The sequence below is a fragment of the Uloborus diversus genome, chromosome 1 (assembly GCF_026930045.1).
Source record: "Uloborus diversus isolate 005 chromosome 1, Udiv.v.3.1, whole genome shotgun sequence".
Lineage (NCBI taxonomy): Eukaryota > Metazoa > Arthropoda > Arachnida > Araneae > Uloboridae > Uloborus > Uloborus diversus.
In genome coordinates this window covers 224,024,260-224,042,670 of record NC_072731.1, presented here as the reverse complement: position 1 = coordinate 224,042,670, position 18,411 = coordinate 224,024,260, and the positions used below count along the sequence as shown (strand labels likewise).

Genomic DNA, 18,411 nt, shown 5'->3' with positions numbered 1-18,411 from the left:
TTGGGCGCCGAACACATTGGGCCAATGTTTCCGGCGCCCAAAGTGCTTGGCGCCCAATGTTCCCAGTGACCAATTCTCTTGGGTGTGTGTGATGTGTGTAATGTAGACACGTGCGCGCGTGTGTGTATGCCAGGGAGGTTAAAGGTGTATGCATGTGGTATAGTAGATGTGTTGTGTGTAGGAGCATGTGTGTTGACAGTGCTGGTACATTGGTGGGGACAGTAGTGGATGAGCAGTGGCCGGTGGATGGTTTTGCTGCAGATGCCCCGGTGAACTGTCAAATGAAAAAAATAATTAATCGTGATTTCTCAAGCACGTTTATAAATGCTTTTGTTGCACGTGAGTTCATCATGTCTTCTGAGAACACTAAAATCACATGTTTTATTCTGCTATGGACCACCCGTTAGTGTAGCCTAGAGTCCCTTTTTCATATAGGGACTCTAGTGTAGCCTAACATTGCTAGCGCCATCTGCTGGTGAACTAGAGATTTGAGCAAAACAAAATGTATGTTTCTCGGTGTGTGGTGTAACATGACCCGCTTAAAGGTGTCTTGAAATGGATATCAACAACTGAGAAAAGTATGTGCGTATTTTTACCTTGTACATTTAAATAATTATTCGAAAGATAAACAAACCATGCTAAATCATTATTTTCGAGAATGATGTTCGATATTTGTAAGTATGTCTTAATATTATGAAAAAAGTATATAGTTTTTTTTCCTTATTTGACTTTCTCTTGAGCTCTAGGGTGATAAGTGAGAAATAGTAGTTTTGTAAACAAGTCACCCTCAATATGATTACGAGCTTATTTATGATCTGTAAAGTAGATGGTATGACTTTTCTGAGCAGTGGGAATTGTGAATATTTTCGGTAAAAAATATCTGTTCATTTAATTGTGAAGCAACTTATGTCTATATAAAGGTTTATTTGCTTTTCAAACAATTTCCGCTGTTATTATAAAAAATTATTTCTATTATGCTTGAATCACGTTATTATGTACTGTAGAAAAAGAAGAGGTAAATAAAAATTACCTGATCTTTGTTAGTATAAATTGGGCAAAACTGTAATGCCTTTTTTAATAAATTGTTTTTTTTTCAACTGTCCATATGATTTTGCAATTTTTAAAAAAAGTATGCATGCATCATGCTTTCGAGTCACATAAACATTCCATGTGTAACATTCTTAAAGGGCCCAACAGCTCAAGAAAAAATGAAAAAAAAAAAAATAAAAATTAGCAGTAAGACTTATTAATGTTACAAATATTCACTCTTGCCCCTGGGGAGAAGCCCTACAAATTTTGTTGCAGGGGGGGGGGCAAAATTTATAGATGTGGGCCTGATTGCGTCATTAGTTCAGTTGTGCCCTACCTATGGCCTGTGGGCCAATGAAGCAGACCCGTGTTGCCCGTTTTGTTTAATCTTACAAATTGAAAACCATGATAAGTCATATTGTCACAAATTTGGGACCAACTGTTCGATAGTTGGTTTCTGGGAAACACATAACCAAAATAAGCATCAAGTAATGACAACAACAATTATTATTTTGTAATTTCCTTTCCTTTTCCGTGCTTTCCCATGCTATTTCGAAATTTTAAAAAATACTTTGAAATGTAATGTGCTCTAGTCCACCAGAATTATTTTAATGAGATGCTGTCCTCGGGCAAAAAAAGCTTAGGAACCATGATTGATTCAAATTATATACTCAATACTAGCTGTGTCGCCCAGCTCTGCTCGTTCTGCCTTAAAAATAAAAGTTATGTCAAGTGACACGCGTTCGAGCTTTTTGTTCAGTCTTGAGCGAAAAAAAAGAAAAAAAAATTAGTAAAATTTTGTGGAAAAATAATCAAAAAGTAAACATTTTGAATCTCCGAATTACAGGAAAAGTTTTTTAAACAAAGGCTAGAATTTTACTTGTTCATATTCGAGAAAAAAAATGGCAACAGATCTGTCATCGCAATGATTTTCTTCACGCTATAAATATTAGTAAAAGCATTGTTGCGAAAAGTTGAGATGAAGCATTGAATAATAATTTGAATGGAAGAAAGCTTTGGATAAATATAGGTTTTATGTTGAAATCTAAGTCATAATTAATTTTGGGCTGACAACACATTCCAAAACTAAAATTATAAAAAAAAAAACCTTTTAAAATGTTTTTTTTTTTTCAATTGATATCTCCGCTAACTATTATCAGAGGATTTTGTTAAATAGATAAAACAGGGCCGTCCAACTGGCAGCCCGCCAAAACATATTGTGCAGCCCGCCTACTTATTATTCAGCATATTTCTTTTTTCGACATTTTATGGTATCAAGAAGCTTCCGAGACTACATTCTTGGTCAAGCTGGGATCTCGAAATTTCCTCTTGATCGCTCTTTTACTCCTTTAATTGTATTGGGAGAAAAAGGTACAGGACATCTACAAGTCAAGATCAAGCAGTCCTACCCTGCACGCTGGCGTGTGGGGAAGTCCTAGAAATAGTATTGTCTTGCGTTGGGGGGAGGGGGAGACAGGGAGGCAAGAGAGAAACATTTCAGATAAGCAAAACCTGCCTGCAATTATTTTAAAATAAAGTCCCCCTCACTGACTCTATGGCCTTATGATTTCAAAAAAGAAATTGAGAGCTTGCTCTCATCATATTTATGCGAAAGTACTTTATCTGCGATGAACTTTATCAAGAATCGTCACAGGAGCTCTCTCTACGACAGTTCATTGTTAGACCTTCTTCGGCTGGCAAAGACAAACATCGATATTGACATTCCTGCCCTTGTAAAGAAAGCAGATCGGCCTCAGTTTTCCCATTAATGAAAGCAAATCATTTTATAATCCTTCTGTTTCATTGTCTAATATTTAATAATTCAACTATTAATTTTTATTGTATAAGAGGTTATTGTTCAACTTTTTCAAACTGCGAGACGCCAGGTGATCAGTGACCGGAATTCTGGCCCATGGGCTCTTTGCAGTTGGACAGCCCTGAGATAAAACATCAAGACAGAAGGGTTACAAATCCATCGATACTTGGTTCGATGATCAGTTCATTGTCGTTCGGGAGAAGAAACTCGGATATAGATGACTACATAGCTACACACATAGATACATACACTAAGTTTTTAATTGTATAAGATATTTTGAAAGCTGCAACACCATGAAGGAAAATTGGAAATACAGTGGAGCACCTTTTATATGTTTCTCTTTTATACATTTTTATCAATTACACGTTTTTCAAATTGGTCCCTGCAGAGTATAATATACAGATTAACGTTTACCTATTATACGTTTTTTCATTTATACGCTTTTTTCATACAGTCCCTTCAAAAACGTATAAACGATGCTACACTGCAGATCAACTTACCCCACATAATTTTAAAACTTATTTTTTTCTCTTGAATCTCAATAATTATAACAATATTCTAAGTGTTTGTATATTATGCATTCATTTCATTTCATGTTACACATGTTTTGAAATAATAATAATAATAAAAACTTGGGCAAAAAACAAGATATATTTTATAATTATCCAACAAAAATTATGCTAAATTAATTTCACCAAAAGATTTATTTTTATTTCATATCTGCACTTTTTTACTATTTATATTTTCAAATATGCTTCTAAATTTTTATTGTACTTTTTCTTTAAATGTATGGTTTTAATGTAACAGGATTCTTTTCTTTTTGGAGCTGTTTCATGCAATGTAATGAAGAAAAAAAGAGGTTTTCCTCCTAGTAAATATTTATGTAACTTTACATAAAAGTAACATATGACTTATTCTTCCAAACCCCAGTCCAATAAGAGGGCTACTTCCAAAGCTCAAGAAGTAGCACTTTTATATTCCCAGACATCATTTAATGCATCTCTAGTTAACTTTAAACTGCATTAATTGTCTCATTAATATTCAATAATCGATTTTTCTTTTAATTTAAAAAAAATAATTGTGTACTAATGTTGAATGCTAATTTGAAATAAAGATGATTTATCAAATTAATATGTTATATTGATCTTTAAACTTCATATTTTTCACTCTGCACACAAAAGAGAATAAGGTAGTTGCAAAGTTTAATAGTATTCGTCACTAAAAATGATAAGAAATGATGTTTGAGTTATTCAGACCAACATACCCCATCCGCAGGGCACGTTGGTCCACTTTACGAGGTTCCGTTCAAAAATTAATTTGAATAAAGTTTATCAATTCTACACTTCCAAAAATATCTGTAATGTTGAGAAGTGTTTCGTGAAATTTACTGTAGAAAATCAAACTGCTCATTAAGTTTTTTGATGATATAAAAATGATAAGTAAAAAAGGGGACCAACGTGCCCCACTTCCCCTTACTACATTTTTGAAATCACATTTGAGATAAACAATGTAGCGTAAATAGATGATCAAGCAAGAATTTTTCGGGGGGCGAGCTGAGCTGGTCTAAAATGAGGAACGAAATCTTTTCTAGCTCCCCCTGTTCTTATACCTTTGACCAACATCCGCAAGAGAACATTCTGACTGTAAGTGGTTTGATGCACATACATACGCATGAAATTTACATAAAAGATATTTTTTGCTTTGGGTGTTTGTGATCCGAAAATTTTGGGCTGACAACACATTCCAAAACTAAAATTATAAAAAAAAAAAAACTTTTAAAACGTTTTTTTTTAAAATTGATTTTTGTATGAATATTTGGAGTTTTTGAAAGGGGATGAGAAAAGAGGGGGGGGGGAGGTTGAGGGTCGAGCTTCCTCATAGTTTCTGAGAATTTAGCACTGTTTTCAGAAAATTTTACTTGAGTCCACTATCACCCCTGGCTTACTTTACACTTTTCTTTCATAATGACTTTTGAAATACAATTTCGAAAAAATATTTATTACTTGTGCATGTTGGAGATGCATGGTTGACTATACCTGGCTAGTATTTTTTACCCGACTGCGTGTGCGCTACCCAAAGGAGGGTAATGTGTTTATCAGTCTATGTATGTATGTATGTCCGTTTCTATGTGGCGTTCTACAGTCTAAACGCCTTGGCCAATTTTAGTAATTCTTACGTCAATCAATTTGTCTTAACCTTGGGATTGTCACTAAACACATGACAGTAATCAAAAGTACCATTTCAAAAACCGGTTGCCATTTTGTCAGTTCGAGATTGGCGCACGTTGGGTGTTGCACACTGTGTCGCACGCTGCCTGCGTGTGACAAATGCAGGTAGTTTTCGCTGCCTGAATTTTTTTGTTTCGTTTTCGACCTCAATGATCGAGTGGTCTAAGCGATTGCTTCTCCCACTTGAGGCAGTGGGTCAAGACACCCTCGCTCTGGATGTACTTTCCCCTCTTTCTGATGTAAATTCTTTCATTTGTTCTTTATATGTATTCTGTACTGTAATAAAAAATGTATCATGCGTAATGAAGGCAAGTCACTCAGATTGTAGTCCTCATCAAAATAAACCCGTGCAATAAGCACCAAAAGAAAGAAAGTCTACTAATTCAATTTTCATCTCTAACATGTTGCAATTGTTTTTACTTTGATTCAAGGGACTGAGTTTCGCGACGTGTACTTTCTTGAGAGGCTTTTTAGGTTTTGGGAGAAAGATTTGACTGACAGGGGGGGAGGGGACGTTTCCGATTTCGCGTCATCATGAGTTATACAGGCTGTTTATAGCTGTGCTGTTGTTGATTTAAGTTCGCGCATTTTTGCCGAAGGTCAAGCACATGTAGCTTTAAGCTGAGTTTGGTCCCTAGAAGGACTAATTATCATTAGTTTAGACCAACGCAAGTTATTTAATAAACCTCACGATACAAACAAACTCTCTCAATGAAATGACAAGGTTGCAAAATGTACCGTCTTATGATCATAATAACTAAGTCAATGAAAGTTAACTAAAAAGTGTAAAATAAAAAATTATTAAATAAAAACAAAAAACCAGACTGCGTAAAAACCAAAATAACCAGGGTTGGCAAGTTTTTGCCGGGGACGGAAAAAACCATGGAAAAAACCACGGTTTTTACCGCCCGGCAAAAATAGGTTTTTGCCAGTTTTTGCCAAAGTGGCAAAAATAGATTTTGTGTTAACAACTTGCGGACAGTTTTTTTTTCCTTTTATATAAAAGTAAAAGCATGAAAAGATTTTGGTAAAAGGTTTTGCCATTTTCTGTAGAGTGAGCTAGTATTGCTAAAAAGTAGAGTGAATATAGAATTGATCAGCTTTTTTTTTTCTTCTTTTTAAATTCTTCTCTTGGCTATCCATTTTCCCAGTAAGTGAGAAAAAATGCATTATTTCTTTAGTGAGGAAAAGTTTTTCTATATTCAAGTAAATATTCTGTTATTAATTAAATAGCTTAAAAATCTTAGTGGGATAAAAAAAAGTGATTAATTAAATATATGTATATATATATATGTAATTAGAATTCAATCTTTTTATTTATTTACTAAGCTTACGTAAACATTCTTTGTTTTAGCATTGAAGGAATTGGCTCATTCGGAAAAAATTGTTATAGCAAACATTTAAAATCTTAAGTTTTGCAATCCCAACATTTGTTTTTTATTTATTTTTCTCCTTATAAATTAGGAGTAACATGGAGAGACATAACTAAAATATTGAAGTGCATTATTTATATTATATTGTCACTATTTCTTGATTAACACTATAATGCTACTGTATTTGCAATTAGGTTTTTGCCGGTTTTTCCATTTTTGTCATGGTTTTTTCCACTGTCCGGCAAAAATACCTTTTTGCCGGCAAAAAACCCAACCCTGAAAATAACCAAAAAGGAAAATGTATAAGCCCAGTAGTTTAGAATGTATTAAGTACTACTGAATAACTACACCGTTGAAATAGTTTTATAACCGTACTCAGATAAGACAATTCATAAATTCAAAAGCAGAATAGAAGGATCAATAGTCGGGGTCCATTCAAATTTTACGGGGATCCTCAAATCAGAAAGGAATGTGCCCCGACTGTTGATCCTTCTATTCTGCTTTGGAATTTATGAATTGTCTTATCTGTGTACGGTTATAAAACTATTTCAACAGTGTAGTTATTCAGTAGTACTTAATACATTCTAAACTACTGAGCTTATACATTTTCATTTTTAGTTATTTTGGTTTTTACGCAGTCGGGGTTTTTGTTTTTATTTAATAATTTTTTTTTCAATATGTGTCAGTGGGTTTGGAATGACTTGACTGCTGACAAAACCTGTATGAATTTCAAAGTGTTTAGTCTGATATATTCTCTAGCATAATTCTGCTGTATATGAATTTGGCTTGAGTAATTTTAAGCATCCCCCCCCCCCCCCACACACACACAGAGAGGATAAAAGGATATTTTTGTTTCTTTATGATTGAATTTGTTTCTGTTGATTACGTGCAGATAAAAGTTTATTTTGGTAACTATATTCATATTGATTTATGCATCATTTTTCTAGGTGCTGTATATATTTTTTTACAACAGAGCAAAGTCTTTTAAATGGGTATTACAGATGAACAAAAGGATAAATCAGGTTTAATAGCACTTTTTATACATTTTTCAGTATTATATTTAATGGTTGTTTATTTTTAATTTCTAATTGATCATGCAATCTGAAAATTTAATGTTATGGAATTTTGATTAGTGTTAGAAATAAGCAGTCATGTATATATTCTTCTACCAGATATTTTATTTTAATGCCTAAATTTCAAAATCTAGGTATGAAATTTGATCTCACGGGCGCCCATATAGGGAGGCAAGTGAGGGCTCAAGCACCCCCCCCCTTAGAAATTAGAACTTTCTTGCTTTTAGTACTTATTTCTTTGCAAAAATTTAAAAATATTTCTTTTCTAGCCATTAATGAATAAGTTATTGAATATGTTAAATTTTAATAACTCTAATCTCTATTGAAATTGGTTTTTCATGGGCAAAATATCCTACTAAACCATGGTTGAAATATCTGAGCCCCCCCCCCCCTTTAAAATTTTGCATATGGGCGCCCATGTTTGATCATTGAAATTTCAATTCGTTCCTTTTTTCTAGTGGAATACAAATACAAAAGTGATGACCAGCAACTGGCGCTGGCGGTTTCTAGTCAATTTATCAGCCCTCAGTGAAGATCAATAGCCCCTTTAACGCTTGCTTGTTTGAACTTTCTCCAACCCTACTGTAGCAGTAATTTTTCTTCATTTCCAGATTAGTCTGACACTTGTATAGCTTGAAACAATGGCCTTAATGCAAAATGTCCAACCTTATATGCAAAATTTCGCCCATCAACATTTTTCATTTCGTCAAATTTAATCAACTTGACCATGTTCCGTCTCATTCTCTTTTAAGTTTGATATCTTAATCTAGGCCTGAAAATCTTCTTATTAGCCTGCTAGTATTTGTGCCACATCAAAGTCTATGTTTTTGTTAAAGATCTATGTTTTTATCATCAATGTTTCAGGGTCGATGTTTTTTCTAATATCAATGTTTTGAGTTCAATGTCGATGTTTTATATTTGAACCAAAAATATCCTTAACAAGTGTGAAAAAGTTTACAAATATGATGAAAGCTTTATTATTAACTATTTATTGGGACACCTATCATATCAGCAAGAAAATTCTATTGCTAGTTGTCTATAGAAATATACTTATCTTGCAGAAAAGCTAACAATCCTTTTTTCCAGCGCACAGTCAAAAAGAATACTGAGAGTTTTTAAAATTTTTCACAAATATAAACATGAGGTTTTTTTAATTATAAAACATACATGAACTTATATTTATGAACTCCCACCATTTGTATAGGCTCTCTCGAAATTTTTGATTTTGTCACTTACATCCCTTTGCTTCTCACTGCCTCATATGAGACTAATAAGAGTGGGAATTTCAAACTGTTGCTTGGTTGCAGCCTTCACAACTCAAAAGCAGCCAATTGCTCTCATTTACGATCTTTACTTTAAGCATTGTCAGTGCTAGATCTATTTTTTTCCGAACGGGGGCAAATACTGAAACTGGCGCTGTTACCCATCTTTTTTCATATTTTTATTGAGTTTAAACAAAAAGAGAACCCCACAAAAGTAGGGGGGGGGGTTGAGGCTCCTGAGATTGCCGCCTTGCCCTCGCTTAGTGTTTTCACCTAGATCTAGCATCGCATTGTACTTTTTTGGTTTCAAAATTATTTTAAAAGTTTTAAATTTAGTAGAAGATTTAGAAATGATTTTTGGGCAGTTGTAGGAGACTTTCTTAAAAATTATTGTTGTCAGAAAAAAATTATTTAAGTATAATGGCCTGACCCAGATAATATTGACGAACACAAAGACGCTATTTGCAGAAAATTTTCCAAAATAGCAGGCAGTTTTGATATTTTTTGTACAAAGTTCCTTGTTTACCGTAGTTTTATTTCTGTAGCATGTCTTTTCATTTATTGATTGTATGGCAATAACTTCAATTACATTTGGAAGCGACTTATTTATTACAAATAATGATGTATGAACCACAATGCTAGTTTCATAGTGGCACTCCACTTGCATATTACTTTATATTTTTACTGTTAATGGCGATATAGAACAGGAGGCACATTATTTTTTTTTTTTACTGCAAATTTTAAAAGAATTCTAATTTTACAGACAGTTTTATATTGCACCTAAGCTTGATAATTGCCATTCTAGCCAGACTTTAAGCTTTGCTTACTTGTTGACAAGAAGATATTGATCTAAATTCTCAATGACATTTATTCAAAACATGACTGACCCCAAAGCAAAATACTATTAAATTTGAGACGTACGTTGCAGAACAGAAATGCCAGAACTGCAGAACAATTCTGTTCAAGTAAAGGGGAACCTAGGCAAATATTTTGCTGAAATTCTAGATTTCTGCAGAAACTCTTCAAATTTTCCACAAATATCTTCTAACTAAAGGTGTAATTTTACAAAAATTCTGCAATTTCTATTTTTTTCTTCAATCTAGAAGTAAATGAAATTCCTGCAAATTACGCTTGTTCAGCTGAAAATTCTCCCCAAAACGTCGAGTATTATGCATCATTTGGCAAAAAATTTAAATTTACGTCTAATTTGAAGAAATCTGCAGAATTCTTGCAAAATTATCTCTAGTCAAAAAACTCTCTTAGTTTCTGCAGCAATCATATTTGACTACATGCACATGCTTTATGCCCTTTAAGCTCCCTGGAAGACCGATTTAGTAATAAATGATTGGCTATATAAAGCAAAAAATTTTTGTTCAATATCTTTGTGTAGCCATCTCTTAGAGGACTGTTACTGCTTCTAGCTTCTAATGCAATGAGACACTTAGAACAGTGTCAAAGGGCTCAAACTCTTCGATGTTTGGAGGAACTGAGACCCTATTTGGAAGTGCTGAGAATGGAGACATAGTACTATTCAGGGTTTTGCATTTTCTATCAAGAATGTGTGCCTGAAATTTTAATTTCATGCTTTTTTTTCTGCAGTAAGACTGAGTACTGAACACATAAATGAAATGTTCCTTTCATACTCCTGACTCCAGTATGAAGGGATTTTTTATTTTGGGATCATGGTTTTTGAAAAAGGTCACGTTTCTCCATATTCAGTTACGTCTTTAGTTAATTGTTGGATTTGAAAATATTCTGAAGGTAAATTTATAATTTATGAATTTATCTTGCCGAACAATTGTGGTCAAATGATTTTATGTAGCTAAACTTCATGAAGTATTCTGCTTTGGAATGACTGATTGTTTTGATGTAATAAAAGAAATGCCCTGTACTAATTTCTTTAATTTTTGGAAGACACTTACTTTTGTGGACAAAGTCACAAGAGCATCAAATTTGGATTATCTATTGCATGAAAACTGATGAAGCATAAAAGTTTTGCAGAAAATTAAATAAGTTCAAACAACATTTAAAAATAGTTGAAAAAACTTAATTTTGCGTCCAAATTTTTTTATTATTATGATTTCTTGCTTCATGTAAAATTACTTGAATGTTTTTAATGATTTTTATCTTAATGTGGTTCTTTTCTGAGCAGAAGTGTACTAAGCATAAGTATTAAATAATACATCAACTTTTGGGCATATAGTATAACTTTGATTTAAAGATTTCCTCAATTTAATGGTACATGTTACTGGTCCGGATTTGACTGCACACTGCCAGTGAGCAAAATGGTATAAAAAAAGGGGGAAAAACCCCTAATAGTTGTAATTCTGAAATTCAGTACATTGTATGTGGCCAATTCTCTAGAAAAGTGTTCTTTTACATCCTAACTAATTTTCCCTAGGGGTGCATTTTTTAGAAAGACAAGATATGTATTTTGGTTAAATTGGCAAATGTTCACAAAACATCTTCATATAATTTAAAGATACTGTGGGTTAAATTTGTAAAATTGATAAAAATAGTCATTATATGCATTTTTTCCCGTAGTTTTCTTTTACTTCTATTCATGAATCAATTCATTAATTGACTTCATTAAATTTATCATCAAAAATCAAAAATTTATGCTAAAACTGCTTAAGTATTGAAAATTTTTAAAAATAATCATCAATTTATTTTTCTAATGAGTTTCAGTTTAACTTTCTCTAAAACATCCATGATTTTAAAATTAACCTTAGAAAAACAAGCATCTAAAATATTAGAAAAAATGCATTTAGAATCATTTTGTTTTCAGTCCATCATTCCAACCACATTTTGATGATTTTTGGGGGTGACACAATCAAATGCTTTTATCATTTGCTACTTATTATAACTTGATTGGTATACAAGTGAGCCTCAATGAGAACTAGAGCTGAATAACTGGATTAGGCATTCACTTGACAGGTAGTTGATCTATGAAGTTTAATGTTTTTGAGTGCGACTTGATGTGATGAGTTCGGGTTTTTTAGAGCTAATTATAATTGAAATAAATATACTTTCATAAAACTAGTAATACTAAAAAAGAGAGAAATGAAATAATAGTTTGAAAAAATTAATAAACACGCTATTGTAGCAAAATGAACCAAAAAGTGAAAAATAATCTTTGAATGTAAAAATATGTTTATCAGTAAGACGATGTCACACAGCTGTGTATGATTTATTTTTTTAAAAGTAGCTTGAAATAATAGGAATAAAATAATTGACCAAACAATTAATTTTAATGTAAAAAATATCGGGGGGGGGGGGATATGATTCATAATCCTTGCATAAATGTAAATGGAGAGAGCACCCCTTGCTTTTTTTTTACATTAAAGTTGTTTGGTCAAGTATTTTGTTCCTATTGTTTCAAGCTAATTTTTAAACATAACTTACTTAGTTGTGTGACATTGTCTTACTGATAAACATATTTTACATTAAATATTATTTTTAACTTTTTCTTTCATTTTGCTACAATAGCATGTTTATTTAGTTTTTAACTATTATTTTATTAAACACAGATTTTAGTTTTTTTTTTTTTTTTTGCTATTTTGGCAAACTATTAAAGACAGAAATTTAGACTAGCGACAGTCAAGGATAATGACATTTTAGTACTAAATTTGAGCCTTCACATAAATAAGCACTACTTAGCAGTGTTAAATTCCTTTTTTGTTCTTTTTGGAAGGTTGCAAACAAATGATAACAAGAAAAGAAATAGAAAATGCTTCATTCATATTGCCATTTAAAAAATTTCAGTCTTCAGAAAATTTTACGTGAGTCAACTATCACCCCTGGTTACCTTCTAGTGGGTCAATTTTTAACCAAAATTAAAGTTTTCCCTTCTGTTCAAATATCTGTCAGTTTGTTGAAAAGTGCAACATTTGATACTTTATTAAAATCTTTTTGGAAGTCAATATAGACATTTACACACTATTTGTTATCTAAAGTCATGGTTAACTTGTCATTTCAATGTAATTAATTGGTAGCACATTATTATTATCATTATTGGTTTCATTTTAAATAATTTTTATTTTGGAGGGGGGGGGGGAGCACAGCTGCTCTCCCTTGTATAGGGGCAGCTGCCTCTCTGTATAAAGACATACCGAATAGTTTCATCTCAGCTGCTTTTGCATAAATATGATTTGAATCAGTATTTACATTTTCTGAAGCCTTTCATTTAGTTATAATCCATGTAGCCAAATGTTGTTTCAGTGTGACAAATTAATTAGAAAAGTAGAGCAAGGAAAGGATGCTTGTTGTTAGTGACATGTGGCTGAAAATGTGCTGTCTTCCTCACAAATGGAGCATAGTACACAATTCTAGTCTGGCACTTTGCCAGTCAAACTCTCTCCTCATAAATAGTTGGTTGGAGTCTATTTTAATCTTTCCCTAAGCAGTGAGCAATTTGAATGTTTGCTGCTTTGCTTTTATTGTGACAAGTCAAATCTGTCATTTTTATATTTGAATAAAAAAATAATTGTATGCCAAAAGTATCTAAACTATTTTCTGAATGCAAATAAAGATTACAATATATTAAAGTTAAGATTTACATAGAGTGCTAATGATAATCTAACTCTGTCATAAACTAAAGGAAAATAACTGGAAGATATTTTAAAAAGCAAGTTAATAATAATGTTAAATAATAGTTATAGTTCAAAAAATATAGTTTTGAAAATAATTTTTTCGATGTTTGGATAGAATTTTTTCAGCATGCCATTTTTTAAGTGCCAAAGCTTTAATTTAGTTTACTAACTTCACTTTACTGAATATACATTGACTACTGAATATACATTATGGTTACTACTATCAGGGCCCAATACAGGCTGTTTTTGCTACCGTTTTTCGGTACCTTCACAAAAATCTTGTTTTGAAATCGGTACTTTCACAAAAATCAAGTAATGAAATCAGTAGCTTCACAAAAAAATCGAAAATTTTACAAAAATTAGCATTTTAAAATATAAAATTTGTTTCTCTGTTTAAACAAAAATTTACTCATAAAATAAAATCTGAGCAGGTTTATATGAACAATTGCTTAAATAGAAACCTTTTTGTAGTGTTTTAACTAATTTTTAGCTGTTTCTCGCCTAAGTGTATTTATGCAATATTTTCGCAATCTTTAACATGTTTTGAGAAACCGTTTTTCTCATATTTTCCTATATTGTACACAGTACATAGCCTATTAAGCTGAAATTACGATGGTATTTTTCATACTTCTTAGGTTTTTAGCTCCCCCCCCCCCTCTTAAGAAACGAAATCTGTTAAAAATAGTACTAGATGACATTTACACTTTTCAAACTAAAATTTCACTTGTTCTACTTTTATAAAAATTAGGATGTCTCTAAAATTTCACAAACAATGCTGATAAAAAAAAAAAAAAACTTTCACAAAAATAGGTAGCGAGAAAAAAAATCCTGGATTGGCCCCTGACTATTAACAGTTTGATAGTAAAGTATTACAGCTATAAATATCTTAGGTAAATATTGTTAAATGCAACTTTTATTTACCCAATAAAATGATAATCATCCAAAACTGTTTTTTGTCTATGCAGATTAAAATCATTTCTTGATCACGAACAAACTTTATGGTTTGCTTCTTGTGTTCTTATTTATTATTAAAATTTGAAAAGATTTTTTTTTCAATTGGAAATTTTAAATAGCCCGTAATAAAAAATAAATGTAAATCGTAAAATGGCACAAAAGAGAAAATATTGAATTAGAGATATTTTACTTGTAATATGAAAAATTATTTGTAAATTACTGAAGTGTACCCCCTTGTGGCTGCCTGCTTTTCTGTACTCATGGCTATAAATGTGGGATTAATATTTTATGTGGTGTATTTTGTAGTTTGGCTTTATTTAATTAATTTTAATTTATTTTTTAAAACCAAGGGATATGAAAATACCCCTCTTGCGCCCTTGTACCTGCGCTCGTGCACAGGAAATTGAGATTAATGATTTCTGTGATGTTTTGTAGTTTTAAAAGTATTTATTACTTTGTAACTTTTTTATTAATTAAATTTAATTTTCGAAAACTAGTCAATATATTCCTTGCTTTATAACATTGAAGGTTTTTGTAGTAATATTTTATAATTCTCTGGACTTGAAAAATGTGAAATAACTCTGTAAAAACAACAGTGTAAAATTTCAAATAACATTAAAACCTCCTGTGTGAAACATTTTGAAAAAAAAAATATTTAAAAACATTATTTACAACAGTTCAGAAATAATAAAAAACAGTAAAAACTTCTCCAATTTTCAATTTTTCGTTATATATTTTCCAGGTATAACTATGTTTAATGACTGATAATTTTAGGAATTTATACAAAAGCTTATTTATGAGTATTTCTGAGTCTCATTTTTCTGCAGGTAAATCAAAACCACCTCTTCTTCCCAAGCCATGTATAAGTTCTCCTGCTGGCTCTGGAGAACATGTTATCCCACAAATGGTTATTACATCTGCTGATGATGTACCCGAAGAGCTGCAGAATGGTAGTGAAGCCACCACAGTACCTATTCCCACCTCTATTGAAGCAGCAAGCGCTGCTGCTAATGTTGAGGAAGAAGCGAAAAACGAATCAACTGAAGCTGTGCACCAAAGACCCTTAACTATTGGGTATTATTTTTAAAATGCTTTTATTTTCCCCTCAACATATTAATTAACTTTAAGTAGCTTCAACCCCTTGAAAACATCATTAATTAAATGTACCATTGCAGTCTTACTTCGATGTCTTGAAGACTCATTTTATGTGCCATTACGAACTCTTTGAGTTTCATGAAACATCATCGTATGTTGAGAAGTTAATTGATGATTTTTTTTTAAAGTCAGTTTAATGTTTAATTTTCTCAATCTGCGGTTCAAGTCTTAAATTTATGAGTTTCGAAGTAACACAAAAATATTTCTGCATTTAAAAAGCTACTTTCATGGTCATCATCAATAATATAACTACTTTCCAGTCCATGCTCCCTCCATTATATATCCTGGATTCCTGTTTTTTTTTTTTTTGAGAAATTTTAATGCAGTAATAAACATCTTCTTTATAATATGAATTGTAGTAAATATCAACAATGGAAAATGGTTTGCATGCTAACCCATACATGTGTCTTCTGGGGTCAAAGCTTGTATTAGTTGTGGCATATTTTAATTTATTACATTTTATTTTGTCGAGTTTCCTATTTAAATTTCTATGGACATGTAAATTAAAGAATTTTTTTTAAATAAATGAATAAATAAAGGTATTATAGGTCATCTATTTTCTCATTAGAACTCATACATCAGCTACTGTGTTATGATGTCGTACTTTATAAATAACTAGCTGTACCCGCACGGCGATGCCCGTGCTAAGAATTTAGAAAGTCCGTTGAATAAAAAAATCCACTCCCCTCCACCCTATTTTTACGCCAAGTTTGACGCCTACGACAGTTGTTTAAATAAATTTGGCAGCGGTATTAATTAATCAATATCTTTCTTTTTCATATTTTCTATAACTATTTCCAGAAATCACGGTATATCTAGGACAAAAGGGAAATCCCGCACCCCATTTGAAAAATTTAACTATAGAAAAGCTATCGTCTGAGAAAAAGAAAAAAAAAAAACTCTCGAATTTAAAAAAAAAATATTTTGCGAAATAAGCAAATAATCCTCAACTGCATTGTTTATCGCCAAATTCGCCAAGTGACTTTCAAATTAAAAAGAAAATCAATTAACATTCACACAATGAATTTAACAAAAATGACAACAGCGCAATAAGAAATCAAGAATTTACCGGTTCTACTATTCGAACGCAACCGTATACCGAAGATGACGTCTCTGCAGGAACAAAAATCAAGTTTAGCCTTGAAAATTGGCTTAATTAGGATCACAATTAGAATCGCTTATATCTCCTGTTATAACTAAGTGAGAGAAATGAGGCAAGCATCATCTTGTTTGGAAAGGAAAGCTCTTTCCAACGACATATGATGTTAGGGGGTGGGAGGATTTTTTACCGCCTAATTAGGCAAAAAACCTGAAATTTCTGCTTAATTCGTTAATTATGAAAAACTAATTAGATTTTTAGAATTCAGGCTTTGAGGTTCAGTCCCCCGCGGTGCCTTCGAATTTTGAGCCAAGTTTCAGGGCTGTAGGTGCTATGGGGTCTTCTGGCCATCGAGTACAAACAAAGAAACACCGTCACCTTTATATAATTAGATATACAGTCGACTCTTGATAACACAACTTCTGACATATACATTACAATCCATGATTAATCATGCTAATTCTATGGCTTTTCAGAAATGTTTAGAGAAAACTAAATTTTAAATATTTTCTGTTTTAGTGCATGTGAAGATGCGCCAGTTGATTCAATACCAAATACACCTGAAGCTAAATCTTCAGATGGCCTAATTCATTCAACAGCTCAAAGACCTTTAATGTTCGAGTAAGTTCTTTATAATATTGTGTATAGTTTGAAAATTATAATATTCACATTTATATCTTCAGTCAAAATAGATGAAATATTAATTTCATTTTATTCCATGTGCAAGAATGAAATATTTTGAAAATCCAATTTTTAAACATTGCGAATGTATTTTAAATACAGTGAAGCACTGTTTATATGTTTTTGAAAGGACTGTATGCAGGGTCGGATTTAGGGGAGGGCATGCAGGCTGCTGCCCCTGGGCTTCCACAACAAAAGGGCCCCCAAATTAAAATTTTTACAAAATATCCTAACTTTCACGGGTCAGCAAATTTTACGTGTTTTCTCCTAGACATTTTTTTTTTTTTTTTTTTTGCATTTATACAAAGAATGTATTTCTAAATATCATATGAAAATAATCTTAAAAGTACATAACTTTTAAAATGAAATGTATGTTTAGATATAAATAAGAAACAGTAATTTTAAGTCTATAAATAATAATAATAATATTAAAAAATAAATAGCAGTAACTTCAGGATGTATTTACTATTAAAGTGCTGATCGAAAATATCGTATATATATACATATATATCAAAATATTTGGATATATATATCAAAGTATCAGATATATTCAAAAATATGATGATCTTTTCAAACCCTGATTAGGGGCCTCCACTCCTTTATTGCCCCAGAGCCTCCACACTTCCAAATCCGGCCCTGACTGTATGAAAAAAGCGTAAAAATGGAAAAACGTATAATAGGTTTAGGTTAATGTGTATTAGACTCTGCAGGGGCCCATTTTAAAAACATATAAAAGAGAAACTTATAAACGGTGCTTCACTGTAAAAGTGCTGCTCTTAAGATCACCTGTTTATATTGTGAGTTGAAAAAAATGCCTGAGACATTTGTGTGAAGCAAAATATATTAATTTTATGCATTTTGTAATTAAGATTTGTTTGGTATTTTTTTCTTTATAATTGAGTTAGGTCATCTCTGAATAGTGGAATACATTTACTACATTATTATTACATAACTGCGCTGCACATTGCTTTTGATTGGGCATGGCTTGAAGTTGAACTAAATTTTAACAAGCTAAATTTGAATTATTTTAGTTTTCTCTTGTGCAGGTAGAATTTTTGCTGTAATAGAGCAGAGGTGGGGAATGTGTGGCCATGAGTTTCTTGTGTAGCCTTTATGAAAGCTAACTCTTCATTATTTCTGTTTGAAGTA

The 18,411-nt window shown here is 31.9% G+C and overlaps 1 protein-coding gene across 1 annotated transcript; it reads left to right on the top strand.

Moving 5' to 3' along the window:
* Positions 1 to 572: 572 nt before the first annotated feature.
* Positions 573 to 17,326, top strand: LOC129234178 (uncharacterized). The gene is made up of 4 exons (XM_054868090.1): positions 573 to 674; positions 7,394 to 7,468; positions 15,155 to 15,401; positions 17,101 to 17,326. The coding sequence occupies exons 2-4, from the start codon at positions 7,435 to 7,437 to the stop codon at positions 17,204 to 17,206; spliced, it is 387 nt and encodes a 128-aa protein (XP_054724065.1). The 5' UTR covers positions 573 to 674; positions 7,394 to 7,434; the 3' UTR covers positions 17,207 to 17,326.
* Positions 17,327 to 18,411: the final 1,085 nt, after the last annotated feature.